Genomic DNA, 17,971 nt, shown 5'->3' with positions numbered 1-17,971 from the left:
AAAGCACATTCTTGGCTCCTGGACAGCATCTCAAAGAAGAGCTGCCTACAGCAGCCCTGGTTCCCTGAGGGAGGGGGCCGACCCTGGACTGGCAGCTGGAGCTTTCTGGGCTCCAGTTTTATACCAATGTAAAAAGAAGGGGATTAAACTTCCTTCTGATTAATGTTCTATAATTAAAAGTGAGACACAGTTGATGGTGCCCAGCACAGAGCCTGGCAGTGGCAAAATGGCCCATAAATGTCACTTCCTTCTCGTCCACTCCCTGCCTTCCCATGGATATGGCATAAACAGACCTGATTCAAAACCCAGCTCTGACTCTGGCTTGTTGTGTGCCCTTGACGCTATTGCTTAGTCTCCCTGATCCTCAGTTTTTTCATGCTGAAAATGGGAACATTCTTCCTTACCTGAAAGGAATAAATATGATAATAAATGTGAATACGTTGCACACTTAAAGGACATGCTAGTTTTTCTCCTAGGATTCTATGGGGTGAAGACTGAGTGAATCTAGCCACTGGGGCCAAAGAAAGCTGTTTCTGCAGCACCTGGCAGAACTGGGCTTACATACCCGCTGGGTCATTAGAGGGTACTGTGGGAGAAAGAGGGCTAGGAGTCCAGGGCTTAGGCTCCAGCCCAGCTCCACCTCTGATTTGCTGTGTGACCTTGGGTAAATTCCTGCCCTCTCTGGGCCTCCGTTTTCCTCTCTGTATAGTGTGGATGCCACTGGATTTGATGGTTTTCTACTTCCTGCTCTCCACACCTCCCGGGACCTAGGGACCCAGAGGATTTCCAGCCGGCTTCCACATGCCAGGCACCAGGACCACTTCCTGCAGGTAAGCGAGGCACTGGAGGAGTCCAGAGACCACATGCTTGAGAGTTTCTCTGCTTATCAGACTCTTCTCCCCCACCCGCTAAAAGAGTGCTTTTTCCAGAAAGCTCTGCCCGGAATGTGGGGGAAGGGCCACAGTCAGTCTGGGCTGGGCTCAGAGCTAAGAATATTGTGGCAAAGGCTCTTGACTTTTTTTGTTTTTTTTTTGCTGATCTTGGAAATTTAAAGGAGCCGTTGCTTTTCCTTCTTCAGGGAGGCTGTGCTAGGGGCACAGCAGACTTGGCAGCCACTTCTCATCCCCTGGCCGGCCGTGCTTACCCAGTGCCTCTTCCATACTGTCCCTTTGCTGGAGCTGGGGACTCAGAGTGACAAGGAAAAGACCCTGCCCTTCCAAAGTCTCCAGTGACGGTTCACTGGCAATACAGGGTGATAACAGAGAGAATACAGCAGCGGGATAGGCCACAGAGGAGGCTTCTGTGAGGTTAGTGAGGGTCGGGTGGGGGTCAGGCCTTCAGATCCAGCCCACCTTAGGCCTCAGCTTTGCTGTCTATAAAGGCAGATCCTCTCTCCTGTGACCTCTCACGATACTGGGTCTATTTAACAGCATGAGCCTTGGTTTATCCCTCAAAATGGGACAGTCACAGCACTCTCAGCCTCCCCCTCAGGTGTTGGTGAAGCTTAAAAGAGCTAAGAGATGTAAGAGTGTAGAGGAAGGAAGTCTCGTCGGGATTTTGACATCTGAACCTGCTGAAAACCCAGGCGACCCTCTCTGTTCTGCCAGCATTGATGGGCACTCTTTGTTTCTGCCCTGCCCTCAGCTTGCTGACCAAGTCACAAGGAAGCCTGAGGGCCAATGTGAGGGTGGCAGTAGAGAGTGGGGTCTGGCCTGGGACCCGGGAGTTCTCCTTGGATAAACAAGAATTTATCTTTTTTTTTTTTTGAGATGGAGTCTCCGTCTGTCACCCATGCTGGAGTGCAATGGCAACATCTCAGCTCACTGCAACCTCCACCTCTCAGGTTCAAGCGATTCTCCCGCCTCAGCCTCCTGAGTAGCTGGGATTACAGGCACATGACACCACAGCTGGCTAATTTTCATATTTTTTATTAGAGATGGGGTTTCACTATTTTGGCCAGGCTAATCTTGAACTCCTGACCTCAGGTGATCCACCCGCCTCAGCCTCCCAAAGTGCTGGGATTACAGGCGGAAGGTTTTGTTAATAATCAGACCTGTCCTAAAAAAGAATGTGGGGCTGCCTCTGAAGGAGGTGAGCTCTCTCTTCGTAGAGGTGCCTGGGTGCTTGCCTTTTTGGGATACTGAAGAGAGGGCTTCTGCTTGGGGCTGCAGACAGGAACCCCTGACCTCTGAGATGCCTTGCAGCTCAGAGTCTTTAATACATTTATTCCAGAATCCTTCGACTCTTGAGATTTTGACATGTTAAGATTCCTTAGCTGGATTCAAAGACTCCTTGGGGGCTTTGAGTGAAAGTAATCTCTGATTCCTTGACTCTGAACCACAGAGTCTGAAGCTTTTGGGATCTGAGATTTCCCACAGTCCGTGTACTCAAAAGACTCTGAGCAGCAGAAGCCTACCCAGACCGAGAGGTTTGTCACCACCACCAGGCTTCCCCACAACCATAACGGAGGGCAGGGACCCAGGTGATTGACTCATTTGCTGGGTGCTGGTATTTTTTTGTTCCTCAGGATCCAGGCAGGCACCTAGAAGAAAGAAGACGCTCAACACGGTTTGTTGATTGAATGAATGAATGAATGAATGAATGAAGAGTCCCTACCCTGTCCCTTTCTCTCCATACTGTGTCCATCCAATAGGTATCATTAAACTACTAAAGAAGACTTTTTGGAGGGTAGGGAGGAGCCTCGTTGGCCAAGTCTTTCCTTTGGCTGCCATCATCTAGGCTGCAAGCTTCTGACCAGAAATTGAGCCACTGTAGCCCAGATTATTTAGGGTTTCCTAAACAATCTGCCTCACTGAATTCCCTACTAACATGCGCATACCCCTCAGATGGACATTGCACAGGGCAAGGACTTTGTTCAGCTCTCAGCTGTGTCCTCAGCACCTAGAACAGTAATGAATACCCTAGCTTAACTCGGAGGTCAAGGAGCTATCAGTTTTCGAGGGTGGGGTAGGAATTGACAGTGAGACCTGAGGCCTGTGGGAGGGGACTCAAACAGGGAGAGGATGCAATAGGGAGAGGGCCTGGGGTGACAAGGATTGAGAAAGGGAGAGAGAGGGGAAAAAAAGCAAGGGATGCCTTAGCACCACATTTCACAGCCAAGGGAACAGAGGCCCAGAAAGGGAAAGTAACCTGCTTAGGGTCACACAGCACCTTGCTCAGTGGAGAGCCAGGTTTTCCTTCCTCTGCACTCCTCCAAGCCCAGCCAGACCCCCTGAAGTTCCCCAGGCATCTCTGCTTCTATTACTCCAAGACTTGAACTTTCCGGGTGCCAGGCAGGTACTGGGTCCGGTTGGCTCCCTCTCCCTCTGGCCATCGCTGAGGTTGAGGTTTTTTGAATGAACAAGCATGGAGAAGGGCACTGCCTTCAGAAGCCTGACCGTCTCCCCTGAGAGGGAGAGGGGTGCATAGGGTTCAATTATGTTTCAGCTTGAAAATGGGGGAGAGCGGGCAGAATGGGAGATGGCTCTGCTTGGAGCAGAGCCCCTGAGGGGAAAAGGGTGCCTGAAGGAATGTGCAATTAGGAGTGGGCTAGCTTGTGCAGAGAGCCTGGGGGTGGGAGGAGTCTGGCACTCTGAAGGACACGCTGGTCCCCGTGGGGACTCCCGGCGCCCCGCAGCCCAGGCCGCCGAGGGGGGCAGTAGGACCCAGGAACCGGGAGGCGCCGGCAGAGGGAGGGGCCGGGGGCTGGGGAGGTTTGAGGGAGGTCTTTGACTTTTTTTGGCGGAGCTGGGGCGCCGTCCGGAAGCGTTTCCAACTTTCCAGAAGTTTCTCGGGACGGGCAGGAGGGGGTGGGGACTGCCATATATAGATCCCAGGAGCCGGGGAGCGGGCGAAGAGCAGAATCGTGTCGTGGCTCGAGGGCGAGAGTCAGGTCCCGGCGCCAGCCCAGCCCGACCCAGGTGAGGCGCGGGAGACGCCTGCGTGCGGCCCGGGGGAGCGCCGAGCAATCTGGGGGTGCGCGAGTGAGTGAGAAGGGCGAGAGGACCCTGCGAAGTGTTGGGGGCCAAGCCAGAGCCTGCAAACTGGAGACCCCGGCACTTTGTGGGCCGCTGGAGGGTTTGGAATCGAGAGCCCAGGGCTAGCCAGTGATGGAGCCAGCTGAGGGCTAGGGCGGAGATAGGAGCCGGGGTGGGAGTCCGTGCACTCGGAGGACTGGGGAAAAGTGCAGGGACCCCTAGAAGGTGGTGGTGGCAGAGATGAGACTAGGTGCTGTGTAAAGGGGCCTGGAGGCGGAGAGCAGAGCCTCTGTGGAAAGAAACAGAGGAGGAAGGAGATGGGGTCCGGTGCCTCTTTCCGCAGGGGTAGGGAGGACAGGCCGGCCTCGCAGTTCCAGGTCACTTCCGTTCTATGGTTGAGACTCAGGGGCAGCAGTGATTGGTGGCCCAGCCTCCTCACAGGCTTGCTGAGGGAATCTGAGCCTCCTGAAGGTAGTAGGGTGGTGGGAAAGGAGGTGAAATAGTCTTGACTTCTGGGGTCCATGTGCTCTGATAGAAGTGGGCGACAGTGGCTCAATTTCTCATCAGCAGCTTGCAGCCTGGATGATGGCAGTCAAGGGAAACACTTGGCCAGCGAGGCTCCCTACCCTCCGAAAAAGGGAGTAGGGATCAGCAGGGTCTGCTCTGCTTTGGGGATGAAGGGGCTGACTAGAAGGATTTGAGTCTCCTTCTGTCCACTGCCACCGGGTTCTTGGAGTAACTGCAGGGTTTAAACTGCAGAGTCTAACTTCCAGAGGCTGGGGTTCCCTGGCCCCCAGCTTAGAAACATTCCTGAGGTGGCTGGAGAGCAGGAGGGACAATGGATGCACTTCCACACTGGCCCAGAGTCTCAGCCCCTCCTCTTCCTTTTTTTCCGGCCGATCCCTCTGGGCTGTAGGGCCCAGATGGAGGCCTGGGGAAAATGAGGCGGGCTTTGGTTCTCCGGAATTCTGGCCGGGGCCACACCCTACTGTCTTCAGATGGTTCATGTACCCATCCCCCCTTCCCATCCTCTCCTTTGTCTCCTCTGTCACCGGGACTCCCTGCAGAGAGTTTTTGTACTGGCTGTGTAACAGGACACCGCATGCAGCCCTCCGGAGGCGATCTGTGCTTCTGTGAGGAAGAACCCCTGTGCTAGGAAGGCAGACCCCTGTTTATCCCGAGGGACCTGGGGTGGCCCCCTGCCCTGGCCTCGTTTCTCCCATTGTACAGTGAGGTGGTCGACCTCCAAGGGCCCTGTAGATTGGGAACTGGTTGTGCCCTCTGCGCCAGGGGCCTCCTCACCATCTGTCCTCTGCCCTCTCCCGTCCTCTTTACTCTTCTGTTTTCTTTCAGAATGAAAAAGGCAGGCATTGACCTCCCTCTGAGGCAGTTTCCAGGTACTTTAGACCTCTCAAGTGTTTGGGACCCTCTAGTGGCCCCCATCATCTCCTCCCTTTCCCTTCCAGACCCTGCTCAGTCCGACTAGCTGTGGGCACAGTCCTGGCTAGGTGATCTTGTATTTTCTTTGTGGGACTGTAACTCAGCTAACCTTGGCCTGAGGGCCGGCATTTCTCTGTGGCGAGATGGGCTGGGCTGTGGGAGGCTGGCCTGCTTGCAGTAACTTGCCTTTCCCCATTTCTGCTGCTGGGTTTAATGGGGCTGCCCTTCTCCCCAGTAGCGCATCTCCCTTCAGAGATCCATGTGCAGATGGGAAGGCAGTTAAGGCCAAGAAGGCTCCTGGAGTCCCCTGGCAAATACGTGGCACCCCCAGGGACCTGAATCAGACCTGCTTCCCAGGCTGGAAGCCCCCCTCTGCCGGCCGGTGGAGACAGTTCAGCTTCCTGCCTGCCACGTCACCACCAGGAGCAGGGGCTAAGCTGCTGTGGGCCTAGCGAGCTGCCTGAGGAATCCCAAACCAGTTATTTGGAGCTTGCTTGAGAAGCCCCTCCCAGTCCTTTGAGGTTCTGGCTGGTGGGGGTGGGGGCTGTCAAGATGGTACCTGCCACGTTGCATGGCTGGGAGCGGGCTCTTCAGCTGCCTCCTCTGGGAAGGGAGGCTGGTGGACTCTGTTGCGGTCTGAGCTCCAGCATCACTGGTCTGGATCAGAGGTGGCGTTTGAGTAGGGTGGCCATATGCCTATTATCCTGGTGTAATAATTAGTAGTGCCCATTTTACTTTTATAAGTGTCCTTGTTTGTGCAATAAATTATATGGTTGCTCTGCCTTTGAGGCTCCAGTTCTGGCAGGGAAGGAGCCAGGGCTGGGAGGAAGGTGTCTTGGGGTTTATTCTAGGCCCCAAGATCCCCCCTTCATTTTAGGGTGAGACTCAGATCTCCCCGCTCCTGCCAGACATTTGTAGATCTCTGGGCCTTCCCTCTTCTCCCCACCTCCCTCTCCTTGGACCCTTTGCTTCTTTTATACTGCACCTTCAAGGCTTCAAGGAGGGTGGCAGTCCCGGGAGACGGGGAACCTGTCCAGGTTTTTGAGATGGTAGCAGTAGAGTCTTCCCAGAAATACAGTGGTCCCCAGGCAGCCAGAGTCCTGAGGGTCTTCCACCAGGATCTCAAATTTCGGTCTTTTTCAAGGATGACCACAAGTTGGGATCTACCAGAGCAGTGGTGTTGCAGCCTCCATCAGGGTTCCTTCTATCCTTCCCTTTGCCCTGTCATCTCTCCTGTGCTGTTGCATGACGTAGAGGAGGATAATGGCCTGAAGGGAGAGAGGGAGTGTGGAAGTATCCCAGGAACAGAGACTGTCCCAACTGGAGGCCCCAGAGAGGGGACTGGGGCTTGTCCTGGGGGCCACTGCTACTGCTGGGGCTTGGGGAGGAGGCCTGAGGGCAACCCTGAAGCCTTGGAGCAAATGGCCTGTGTGGCAGAGGCTGTCAGATGGGAGGGCAGAATGGAATCTGACATGGCTCCAGCTTCCTTGGAGGCTGAGTGCACCTCTGGCCAGCTGCTGGTGATGGGGGAGGGGGTCACTGCTCTATCGAGCTTTGTGTGACTCACCCTTTTCCCTAGTATCGTGTCCTTGTGCTATGTCAGGAAGCCTCCTTCCCACCCCCACCGAGTCTTCAAAGGAGTCGGTCCCCCAGGAGCTTTTGTCCTGGGGATTTCCCATCCGCACCAGGAGCACTGTGGGCAGATGGACATTCCAAGTTCCTGCCCAGACAGAAGCCTTGGGCATGGAGACCTGGACCCTTCAGCCTGGAAAAGGGAGACTGAGGCTGAGTGGACACAGGACACACACACACTCTCAGGGTCACCCTTGGGGCAGCAGATTGAAGCATCTGGGCTCCCCATTTAATGAGTGACCCAACCGGTGACTCATTAACGTCCCAGAGCAGAATGAAAGGCATGGGGGCGGGGCAGCCCTCCAGCTCTGTCCCTCATCCCTTGCCCAGGCATCTGGGCTTCCTGCAGATTCTCAGCTCAGCTGCTGCTTTTCTCACTGGAAAAGGGCCCCAGGGTTATGTGAGATCAGGGCTGACCACTCTATAAAACTGATGAGGACCCCAGGTGTGGCCAAGTGACCCTGTTTTACCTTCATTCAGGAAGAACTGAGGCCTACTGTGTACTAGGCACGGGGGATATAGTGGCAACCAGATTGGCTAGGTTTTCTGTCCTTCTGGAGGCCACAGCCTACTTAGCAGAAATAGATATGTAATAAACACACAAATAAGTGGAAGTGTTGGCTGGCCAATGCAGGAAATCAATAAGGTGGTCTGGTGGTGACTTGCTGGGAATGCTGCTTTGAGTAGGGAGGTCACAGAGGCCTCTGAGAGGCTGGCAACCCTGCGTCAGGTCTGGGATTCCTGGACTGTGGGCTCTTTTACCCCCATCTCCAGGGGACTTGTGGTAGCCAGAGGGCTGGGGGTGGTTGTTGGGGGAGGAAGGCCTTGGGCTTCAAGACCACCCTGTCTGTGCAACCCTCACAGGCCCACCGTGGTGCACGAAAACCACCTCCTAGCCATGCACTCCCTCCTGCTCCTCAGCGCCTTCTGCCTTCTTGCCGTGGCCCTGACCGCCGAGGTGAAGAAACCTGCAGCTGCAGCAGCTCCTGGAACGGCGGAGAGGTTGAGCCCCAAGGCGGCCACGCTTGCTGAGCGCAGCGCCGGCCTGGCCTTCAGCCTGTACCAGGCCATGGCCAAGGACCAGGCAGTGGAGAACATCCTGGTGTCGCCCGTGGTGGTGGCCTCGTCGCTGGGGCTCGTGTCGCTGGGTGGCAAGGCGACCACAGCGTCGCAGGCCAAGGCAGTGCTGAGCGCTGAGCAGCTGCGCGACGAGGAGGTGCACACCGGCCTGGGCGAGCTGCTGCGCTCACTCAGCAACTCCACGGCGCGCAACGTGACTTGGAAGCTGGGCAGCCGCCTATACGGACCCAGTTCTGTGAGCTTCGCTGATGACTTCGTGCGCAGCAGCAAGCAGCACTACAACTGCGAGCACTCCAAGATCAACTTCCGCGACAAGCGCAGCGCGCTGCAGTCCATCAACGAGTGGGCCGCGCAGACCACAGACGGCAAGCTGCCCGAGGTCACCAAGGACGTGGAGCGCACGGACGGTGCCCTGCTAGTCAACGCCATGTTCTTCAAGCGTGAGTCGGGGGCGCTCTCAGGGGTCCTCTTCCTCCTCCTGCCAGGACCCCCTAACAAGAGTTAGGACGACATTCCATGCGCTCCATTCTTCACTGCCTCTCATTTATGCTGTGACAACCCAGGGAGGCAGGACTGTCACTCAGCGTTTTGTACAGACTGGAAGCTAGATTCAGAGACAGGTAGCAACGTGTAAAGGAATGGTTCAGGGAGCCGAGGCCCCAGAAGGACTCCATGGAATGTATTCTGACCGAACTTCGTCAAAGTGCTCCTCCTTTATATCTTGGAATGAATAAAATTTAATAATCCATTCTGCCTCAGTAGTGAGCTAGAGAAAGAACCCGAATCCTTTTTTTAAAATTATTTTTATTTTGAGATAGTCTCACTCTGTCACCCAGGCTGGAGTGCAATGGCACGATCTCAGCTCACTGCAGCCTTGGCCTCCCAGGTTCAAGCAATTCTCCTGCTTCAGCCTCCCGAGTAACTGGGATTACAGGCGCCTACCACCACACCCAGCTAATTTTTGTATTTTTAGTAGAGACAGGGTTTCGCCATGTTGGCCACGCTGGTCTCAAACTTCTGGCCTCAAGTGATCTGCCCACCTCGGCCTCCCAAAGTGCTGGGATTACAGGTGCGAGCCACCACAGCCGACCAAGACCCCGAATCCTTAAAGCAACCTTGGGGACAGGCAGTGTTACCTTCATTTCACAGTGAGGATACAGGCTCAGCGAGGAGGAAGCAAAGCCAGGACTCAGGCCCAGATGCCTCTGTCTTCAGTTGAAGATTAGATGTAGGATTAATAAATATTTTTGAGTACCTACATAGACAATACTATTCTCACAGTTTGCTGTGAGAATGAAGTAACCCTTGTTTTACAAATGAGGCCAAGCTAGGAGAGGTGAGGTCTCCCCGAGTCGGTGACTGAGCTTGGATTGGAACATAGGTCTGGCTGTGAGCAAGGGCAGGGTTCAGGCCACTCTCAGACATTTTTTGTTGTGATTTTCTGGTCATGGAGACAGAACTTGCAGAGAAAAATGAAGGGTGGGCCGAGCACAGTAGCTCATACCTGTAATCCTAGCACTTTGGGAGGTCAAGGTGGGTGGATCACATGAGCCCAGGAATTCGAGACCAGCCTGGGTAAGATGGCGAGACCCCATCTCTACAAAAAATTAGCCAGGCATGGTGGCACATGTTGGTAGTCCCAGCTACTCTGGAGGCTGAGGTGTGAGGATTGCTGGAGCCCGGGAATTCAAGACTGCAGTGCGTCGTGATTGCACCACAGCACTCCAGCTGGGGGACGGATTAGGACGGACCTTATCTCAAAAAGAAAAATAAACAAAAAAAATGAAGGGTGGTCATGGGGGCACTCCCTGCCCAGGACACAGCTGTTCCTCAGGTACCAGGCAGGGTAGAAAGCCCACCTCAGAGCATGTTTCCAAAATATCTGACAAGTGCCAGAGCTGGGGGTGGCCATAGAGGTGGCTGAACTAAGGGTGGAATAAATTCTGTTTCATGTGGGAGCAGCCAGGCACTGACTGTAGGGAACCGCATCCTCAGATGGCATGTCCTGGGGCCAAGACCCCTTCCCAAAGCTGGGAACATGGACTCTGTGGGCTGGGTGCTCTGCAGCTGGGCTCTGAAGAATGGAGCAAAGACCTGTGGCAGGGACAAATCAAGGGTCTGCAGTTGGGGGTGGCTGTGGGCTGTGATTGTGTCTGGGGGTGGCCATGTGTCTCTGACCCTGTGTTTTGCCCCAACTACAGCACACTGGGATGAGAAATTCCACCACAAGATGGTAGACAACCGTGGCTTCATGGTGACTCGGTCCTATACCGTGGGTGTCATGATGATGCACCGGACAGGTAGGTGCTGTGAGGACCAGGGTGTTAAGGTGGGTGGAGATCTAAGGGTAGTTAGGGTCTGACCCACCCCTGCACACAGGGTGCCCAGTGTCCTCTCTGCTCCTCTCCCAGGCCTCTACAACTACTATGACGACGAGAAGGAAAAGCTGCAAATCGTGGAGATGCCCCTGGCCCACAAGCTCTCCAGCCTCATCATCCTCATGCCCCATCACGTGGAGCCTCTTGAGCGCCTTGAAAAGCTGCTGACCAAAGAGCAGTTGAAGATCTGGATGGGGAAGATGCAGAAGAAGGCTGTCGCCATCTCCTTGCCCAAGGGTGTGGTGGAGGTGACCCATGACCTGCAGGTGAGGGGTGGCCCAGCCCAGGGGCCTGCAGGGCTTGGAGTCAGGGGGAGGTGTTGGGGGCCCACTCACCAATTCAGCAGGTCTGTCCCAAGACCCCCTGCATGTCCAGGCAGTGCTGGGCTCTGTGATAGGGGAAGCTGGGACAGGAGGTGTGGGCCCTGCCCTTGGGAAGATGATGATAATACCAGCAGCTAAATATAACAGAACACTTCCTGTATGCTAGACGTTCTTCTCAGCACTTTATACGTTTTTGTTTTTGTTTTGAGATGGAGTCTCACTCTGTTGCCCAGGCTGGAGTGCAATGGTGCCATCTTGGCTCACTGCAACCTCCACCTCCCGGGTTCAGGCAGTTCTCCTGCCTCAACCTCCTGAGTAGCTGGGATTACAGGCATGAGCCACCACCCCCAGCTAATTTTGTATTTTAATAGAGACGGGATTTCACCATGTTGGCCAGGCTGGTCTTGAACTCCTGACCTCAAGTGATTCGCCTGCCTCCGTCTCCCAAAGTGCTGGAATTACAGGTGTGAACCACCATACCCAGTCTTTGTATGTATTAAACTCTTTTAATCCTCAAAACAACTTTATTAGGTACGACTATAAATTTCATCTTAGAGATGAGGAAACTGAGACTCAGAAAAGTTAAGTAACCTGTGCAAAGTCACACAGCTAGTAATTCAGACATCTTGCACCAGAGCTAACCTTCGGTCACAGCACTGCCTCTAAGGTCATCTTGCACCAGAGCTAACTTTCGGTCACAGCACTGCCTCTGAGGTCTGAAGTGCCCCCAGTTATAGATTGTTTAAGCTGGAGGATTATCTACCATGCAATAATCAGACTGGTAGCTATGGGTCATCTAGGGTGGCCAGAAACTTAACACACATGCTCAAGATTCTCCCTTGCAGCCACCCTGGGCGGTGGGCAGAGGCTCAGAGAGAAGCAATGACTCCCTAAGGTTCCCCAGGCTCGTAAGTGGTGGAGTTGCAATTAGACCTCAAGGTAAAAACATAATAGCGGCCTTTTTGTCATCAAGAGAGAGATTTTTGACTGACCCAAAAAAGGAAACTTTTGTGTCATTTTTTCCTTGGATGCCAAAAATGGTTCTCACCTGCAGAGTTGATCCAGACTTGCTGCCCAGACAGCTTGGAGAGAGAAAGCTGGAGATGAAGTGGGGCTTAGGCTCCAAACCAGGGACAAGTAGAGCTTGTACTGGTTTGTGCTATAGACCCTGGGAGTTCCTGGAGAGGGGTCACTGTCTCTCCCCTGGTCCTGGGCTTGATCCTTCCCTAGCCCCTTCTCCAGTGACTGTTGTCACACGCCCTTCTCCCCTTGTTCCTCTGGTGTCCTCCTGGAACCCTCAGTGGAGACCCCACCCCCCAGTTCATGGGGTAGAGTTGGGAAATTTGAGGTGGATGACGTGTGCGAGGTCGTCAGGGTGGGAAGAGCTGGGCCTACCTCGAATGCCTGTCTCAGGACCCCCTGAGTCTCAGGACCTCACGCCTGATTCCTGTGTGGCCTTGCCAGGGAGGTGGAGGTTATCCTGCAGAATCCTGGGCCCTGCCATTTACTCAGCCCACAGCCCTTTACTGTCCTCTCTCCTGCATTGAGAGCCAGGGAGAGCCCTGGATGTGGGCCCTGCCCTCAGGGAGCTCCAAGCCAGGTGAGAGAGACAGGCAGCACCAGACTGATAACAGGAAGGTCCAGGGAGGCACCACTCGTCTTGTGGGCTCGGGAAGCCTTCCTGAAAGAAGTGGTTTCTAAAGGTCCCTAATGGGAGACAGGATGGCCATCCAGGGTATAAGCTGTCCAGTGAGGCCGTCTGGAGAGTGGGGTGGGGCGTGCCAAGGGATGTGGCTGGAGGCTGCCACAGAGGCACAGGTCATATGTTAAAGAGCTTATGGTTGGCTTCCAAGAGCTGGGCAGGGTGGTGGAAAGATGCGTGTGTGTGTTTGTGTATGTGTTTTAACTTTTTACTATGGAACATTGGTAAAATAAATTTAAAAGTAGATGAGTGTCATGAACCCTCAAGTGTCTATCACCCAGCTTCAAGCATTATCAGCTCACGGCCAACAGTGAGCCATCGCTACCCACCAGTTCCCCCTGCATCCGATTATTCCGAAGCAAATTCCAGGCATCCTATCACTCTGCACAGCTGCCTCAGCCTCCCGAGTAGCTGGGATTACAGGCACGAGCCATCACCCCCAGCTAATTTTTGTATTTTTCATAGAGACGGGATTTCACCATGTTGGCCAGGCTGGTCTTGAACTCCTGACCTCAAGTGATTCGCCTGCCTCCATCTCCCAAAGTGGGACAGGTTTTAAGCCCCAGAGTGATGTGGACATAGTTGTCCTTAGATCCGTCTTTCTCAAACTTGAGTATGCTAAGAAAGCACTTGGGGAGTTTGTGAAAAGGAATCCATGCCCAATCCCAGAGATTCTGATTCAGGGGTCTGGGCTGGAGTCAGGACATGAGCATTTCAGATAAGCTCCTGGGTGGTGCCCATGCTGCCTGTCCCTGAACTGCGGCTGGGCAGTGCTGGGATATTTTCTCACTTGTTTTCTGAGTCTCAGCTTCCTCATCTGTGAAGTGGGGATTAGAAGCCCTTGTAGGGTTTCAGTGAGAATTGAGAAAGCTGTGGTTTGAAGTGCCCAGTGCCATGCCTGGCATACAGAAGGTGGCCAGGGAGCAGTTCTCTCCTCTCTGAGGAGCAGTCAGGGTAGTATGGGGTGGAGGGTTTGAGGGTGGAGGAGCCTGGCATGCCATGGCTTCACCTGGCACACCTCCTTGTTCCCACAGAAACACCTGGCTGGGCTGGGCCTGACTGAGGCCATTGACAAGAACAAGGCCGACTTGTCACGCATGTCAGGCAAGAAGGACCTGTACCTGGCCAGTGTATTCCATGCCACCGCCTTTGAGTTGGACACAGACGGCAACCCCTTTGACCAGGACATCTATGGGCGCGAGGAGCTGCGCAGTCCCAAGCTGTTCTACGCCGACCACCCCTTCATCTTCCTGGTGCGGGACACCCAGAGTGGCTCCCTGCTGTTCATTGGGCGCCTGGTCCGGCCTAAGGGTGACAAGATGCGAGACGAGTTATAGGGCCTCAGGGTGCACACAGGATGGCAGGAGGCAGCCAAAGGCTCCTGAGACACATGGGTGCTATTGGGGTTTGGGGGGAGGTGAGGTACCAGCCTTGGATACTCCATGGGGTGGGGGTGGAAAAACAGACCAGGGTTCCCGTGTGCCTGAGCGGACCTTCCCAGCTAGAATTCACTTCACTTGGACGTGGGCCCCAGATACCATGATGCTGAGCTTGGAAACTCCACATCCTGTGGGACCTGGGCCACAGTCATCCTGCCTGCCCCCAAAGTCCCAGATCAAGCCTGCCTCAATCAGTGTTCATATTTATAGCCAGGTACCTTTTCACCTGTGAGACCAAATTGAGCTAGCGGGGTCAGCCAGCCCTCTTCTCCTGACGCCAAAACACCTCAGCCACCTCCCTAGCTCTATCCCAACCTCTCCCAACTATAAAACTAGGTGCTGCAGCCCCTGGGACCAGGCACCCCCAGAATGACCTGGCCGCAGTGAGGCGGATCGAGAAAGAGCTCTCAGGAGGGGCTTCTGGGCAGACTCTGGTCAAGAAGCACCGTGTCTGGCGTTGTGGGGATGAACTTTTTGTTTTTGTTTCTTCCTTTTTTAGTTCTTCAAAGATGCGGAGGGAAGGGGGAACATGAGCCTTTGTTGCTATCAATCCAAGAACTTATTTGTACAATTTTTTTTTCAATAAAACTTTTCCAATGAAATTCTGTTGGAGCGTGGAAGAAGATTGGATCAGGAGATTCTTACACCATTCTTCCCAAGGGACAAGGTCTCCTGTTAAGGCAGACTTGCTACTGATGGCTTATATCAGGCCCTGGAATGCTGGCAGATCACTGTGCAGACCGTGCCAAGTGGCAGGTGCACTCCATGCTGACCCGGGAAATGGTTCTGGCTCTGGCAGCCCTGGAGAAGTTGCAGCTGCAGGGCCTGAATGAGAGCACTGGACCTGGAGCCAGTCTTCAACCTCTTCGCCTTTCTTTCTTTACCCTTTTTTAAGAAGTGGGTTTTACTATGTTGCCCAGGCTGGACTCAAACTCCTGGGCTCGAGTGAACCTCCTTAACCTCCCGAGTAGTGGACTACAGAGAGGACTATGGGCATGAGCCACTATGCCTAGCTCCCCTAGCCTTTCATTCAAACGGACCTCATGCTGCATCCAGGGCCACAGGTACAAACTCAGGCACACATTTAGTAAGTTGCCTGGCTTTAGGCTGGGCTTTGGAAGGAGCTTGTGGGGATCATTGCCCTTAGGTGGCCCCAAGTGTTGGGTTTGTAGCAGGCGAGGAGGAGGTACCCAACACAGTCCCTTTTGACACAGTCCTCCAGTTGGATGCCTCGTGGTCCTTAGGGCTCCTGACACCATAACTCCGGGAGAGAGAGGGATGCACAGGCTGGAGCCAGTGGCCAGGTAGGCAGAGGAGCAGAGGATATTGGGCTGGAGCCCCATCTCTGATGCCTGCTGGCCATTTAACCTTGGATAGGTCATTTTTCTCTCTGGGCACCTCCAGCTTTCCTCTGCCAAAGATTGTGACCTGGGGATTGTTGATTCAGGAAGGGACCCCTTTCCTGGCTGAGCAATCCAGCAGTAGCCACCAAGAGGTACATGGGTCTGCAGAAGGGCTAGCTGATTCACTCCCGTCATTGCCACAACAGAGTTTCAGCAAGACTGCTCAGAGTCCCAGGGCCGTCCTGTGCTTCAGCTCAATCATTCAAATCTCTATCTTCAAGGGGCTTTGTCTAGAGGTGGAGACTTGGACAGTGACCAGGGTGCTCAGGGCTCACTGTGTTCCAGGCACCTGGATCATTCTGTTCTGTGTGCCACGCTTGTCCCCCTGCCTCAGGGCCTTTGCACTAGCTGTCCTTGCTACCTGGCAGGCGGTTTTTGTAGATGTTTACAGGGTTGCTTTTTGTCATCCAGGATTCAGTGTAAACGTCTGCTCAGAGAGGCCTTCACTGACCACCCTACATAACCAGTCCCTCTCCCACCTCAGTTTCTCTACCATGATTTCTCACTTTACTGACTCCTTAGCACTGTGAAATTACCCACTTAAGACTTCCCTGCATGCCTCCCCTCCTAGAATGGAAGCTCCAGGAAGAGAGGGTCCATGGTTGTTTGTCTATTGCTGTAAGTTCTGCACCTAGTTTAGCATCATGCACATATCGAGGAAGACTTCCAGGAGGAGGTGACGTGGGCTGCTTTAAAGGGTGAGTAGGCATTTCTGGATCAGAATAATGCTTTGAGTGAAACCAGCTGGTACTGCTTTGTGTTTTGCTCCTCCTATGTGCCAAATACTTGATATGTACAATTTTATCCAAGCTTCCTAACAGCTTGGCTAGTAAGGGATTATTCCCATTTTACAGGTGAGATAACAGGCTGAGCGGTTAAGTGAGCTGCCTGAGGCCCCACAGTCAGTGGGGGCCGGACTGGGACTCGATCCTAGTCGGTAGGGTAGTTGCTTTGCCACATAGGAAGGGCAGGAGAGGCCCCAACACAGTGCCTGGAACCTAGCACTGAGTACAGATTCTAGTAAAGAAGGTGCGTTAACTTGCATACAATCTGTATCCATCTCACTTAATCCCTGCAGTAGCCCTGTTAGGTGGGAAGTCATCCTAACTTTACAAGGTGCAGCTCAGAGAAGGCAGAGACTGGACTGGAACCCAGGCCTCCTGGCCCTGAAGTTCAGCCCGTGACAGCTCCCCCACCAAGTGGGAATGGGCAGTAAAATAAGCCAGGCATGGGTGTGGGGCCACCCAGAGGACCCAAAGGGGGTCTTGAGGCCACGCTCCTCCATCCTGACTCAGGTGGGGAGGGTGGTAAGAGGTCTGTGCTGTTGCATCTCAAACACCAGTCTGTGATGACTGGAGTTGCTGGTGTGGGAGTGGCAGTGCAGGTGGCAGAGGTGGGTGAGTTAGGGGTGGGGTGGGTTCTAGAGGTTGGTCCAGCCAGTGTTGCTGTCCCCAGTGGCCCATCACTGCCCTGTGTGGAGCTTTCCTGCCGCCTGGAGGCCATTGGAGGGATCACCCTGTTATTCTCACCCTGGTGCTTGTTAAAGTCTTGGGAGATAATGAGCCTGTTGGATTGTGTGGGTCCCAGATGTGGATGCAAGTGGGGGAGATGCGGATTAGCCTTCTCCTGAGTGCCTACTGTGTGCCCTGCACTGCCATGTATGATTTTATTTAATTTTCAGACTTCCCTCTGGAGTAGCTATTACTGCCCCACATTATAAACAAGAAAACTGGGGTTCAGAGAGGTGAAGTGACCAGCTCAAGGCCACTCAGCAGGTCAATGACATGTGTGAGCTCCGTGCTCCACAGCTTGCAGGGGGCAGTCACCCATCTTTTCCCCAGTCCCTGCAGCACGGGGCTTGTTGTCCTCCTGACACTCCAGCTGTGGCCTCCGGGAGAGCATGCCCTTGTCTGCCTGTGTCCTGCTGCATCACCGCACCTAGCAGAATGCCCAGCACACAGGAGGTGCCTAATAAATGCCCATTCTAAGGAAGCTGTCCAGTGGGAGCTATGGTGTTTAGCAGCAGAGGCGTTGGAGCCTGACAGGTCTGATGGGCATCCCAGCTCTGCCACTCCCTAGCTGTGTGACCTTGGGTCAGTTACTTACCTTCTCTGAGCTTCAGTTTCCTCAGTAGTAAGGTGGAAATGATAACAGTACTTACCTCATAAGGTTGTGGTGAAAGTTAAATGAGGTAATCCATGGTACTTGGCAAATACATAGCCAATAAATACTATTAATAGTTACTAATAAGAGAAAGTAGTGATTCAAAATCATATAGCAGGCCGGGCGCGGTGGCTCACACCTGTAATCTCAACAATTTGAGAGGCCGAGGTGGGTGGATCACGAGGTCAGGAGTTCAAGACCAGCCTGGCCAATATGGTGAAACCCCGTCTCTACTAAAAATACAAAAATTAGCTGGGCATGGTGGTGCTTGCCTGTAGTCCTGGCTGCTCGGGAGGCTGAGGCAGGAGTATCACTGAACCTGGGAGGTGGAGGTTGCAGTGAGCCAAGATCGTGCCACTGCACTCCAGCCTGGAAGACAGAGTGAAAGCCTGGGCGACAGAGTGAGATTCTGTCAAAAAAAAAAAAAAAAAAAA

The 17,971-nt window shown here is 53.8% G+C and overlaps 1 protein-coding gene across 2 annotated transcripts; it reads left to right on the top strand.

Moving 5' to 3' along the window:
- The first annotated feature begins 3,657 nt into the window (after nucleotides 1–3,657).
- Nucleotides 3,658–14,573, top strand: SERPINH1 (serpin family H member 1). Of its 2 annotated transcripts, XM_017885245.1 has the most exons (6): nucleotides 3,658–3,920; nucleotides 5,331–5,374; nucleotides 7,914–8,569; nucleotides 10,331–10,429; nucleotides 10,541–10,773; nucleotides 13,567–14,573. In XM_017885245.1, exons 3-6 carry the CDS (start codon nucleotides 7,948–7,950, stop codon nucleotides 13,867–13,869), a joined length of 1,257 nt encoding a protein of 418 aa, XP_017740734.1. In that variant the 5' UTR covers nucleotides 3,658–3,920; nucleotides 5,331–5,374; nucleotides 7,914–7,947; the 3' UTR covers nucleotides 13,870–14,573. The 2 variants fall into 2 exon arrangements, with proteins under 2 accessions (XP_017740734.1, XP_017740733.1); XM_017885244.1 differs by lacking the exon at nucleotides 5,331–5,374.
- Nucleotides 14,574–17,971: the final 3,398 nt, after the last annotated feature.

This window comes from Rhinopithecus bieti, unplaced genomic scaffold (genome assembly GCF_001698545.2).
Source record: "Rhinopithecus bieti isolate Rb0 unplaced genomic scaffold, ASM169854v2 scaffold_14549, whole genome shotgun sequence".
Classification (NCBI taxonomy): Eukaryota; Metazoa; Chordata; class Mammalia; order Primates; family Cercopithecidae; genus Rhinopithecus; species Rhinopithecus bieti.
The sequence above is the reverse complement of the archived record's forward strand: the minus strand, read 5'-3'. Positions and strand labels throughout refer to the sequence as shown.

Coding starts and splice junctions, on each gene's coding strand:
- SERPINH1 (XM_017885244.1), top strand. CDS start 7,948: ATGCACTCCCTCCTGCTCCTCAGCGCCTTCTGCCTTCTTGCCGTGGCC. Junction 10,430..10,540: donor CATGATGATGCACCGGACAG/GTAGGTGCTGTG, acceptor CTCCTCTCCCAG/GCCTCTACAACTACTATGAC. Junction 10,774..13,566: donor AGGTGACCCATGACCTGCAG/GTGAGGGGTGGC, acceptor TTGTTCCCACAG/AAACACCTGGCTGGGCTGGG.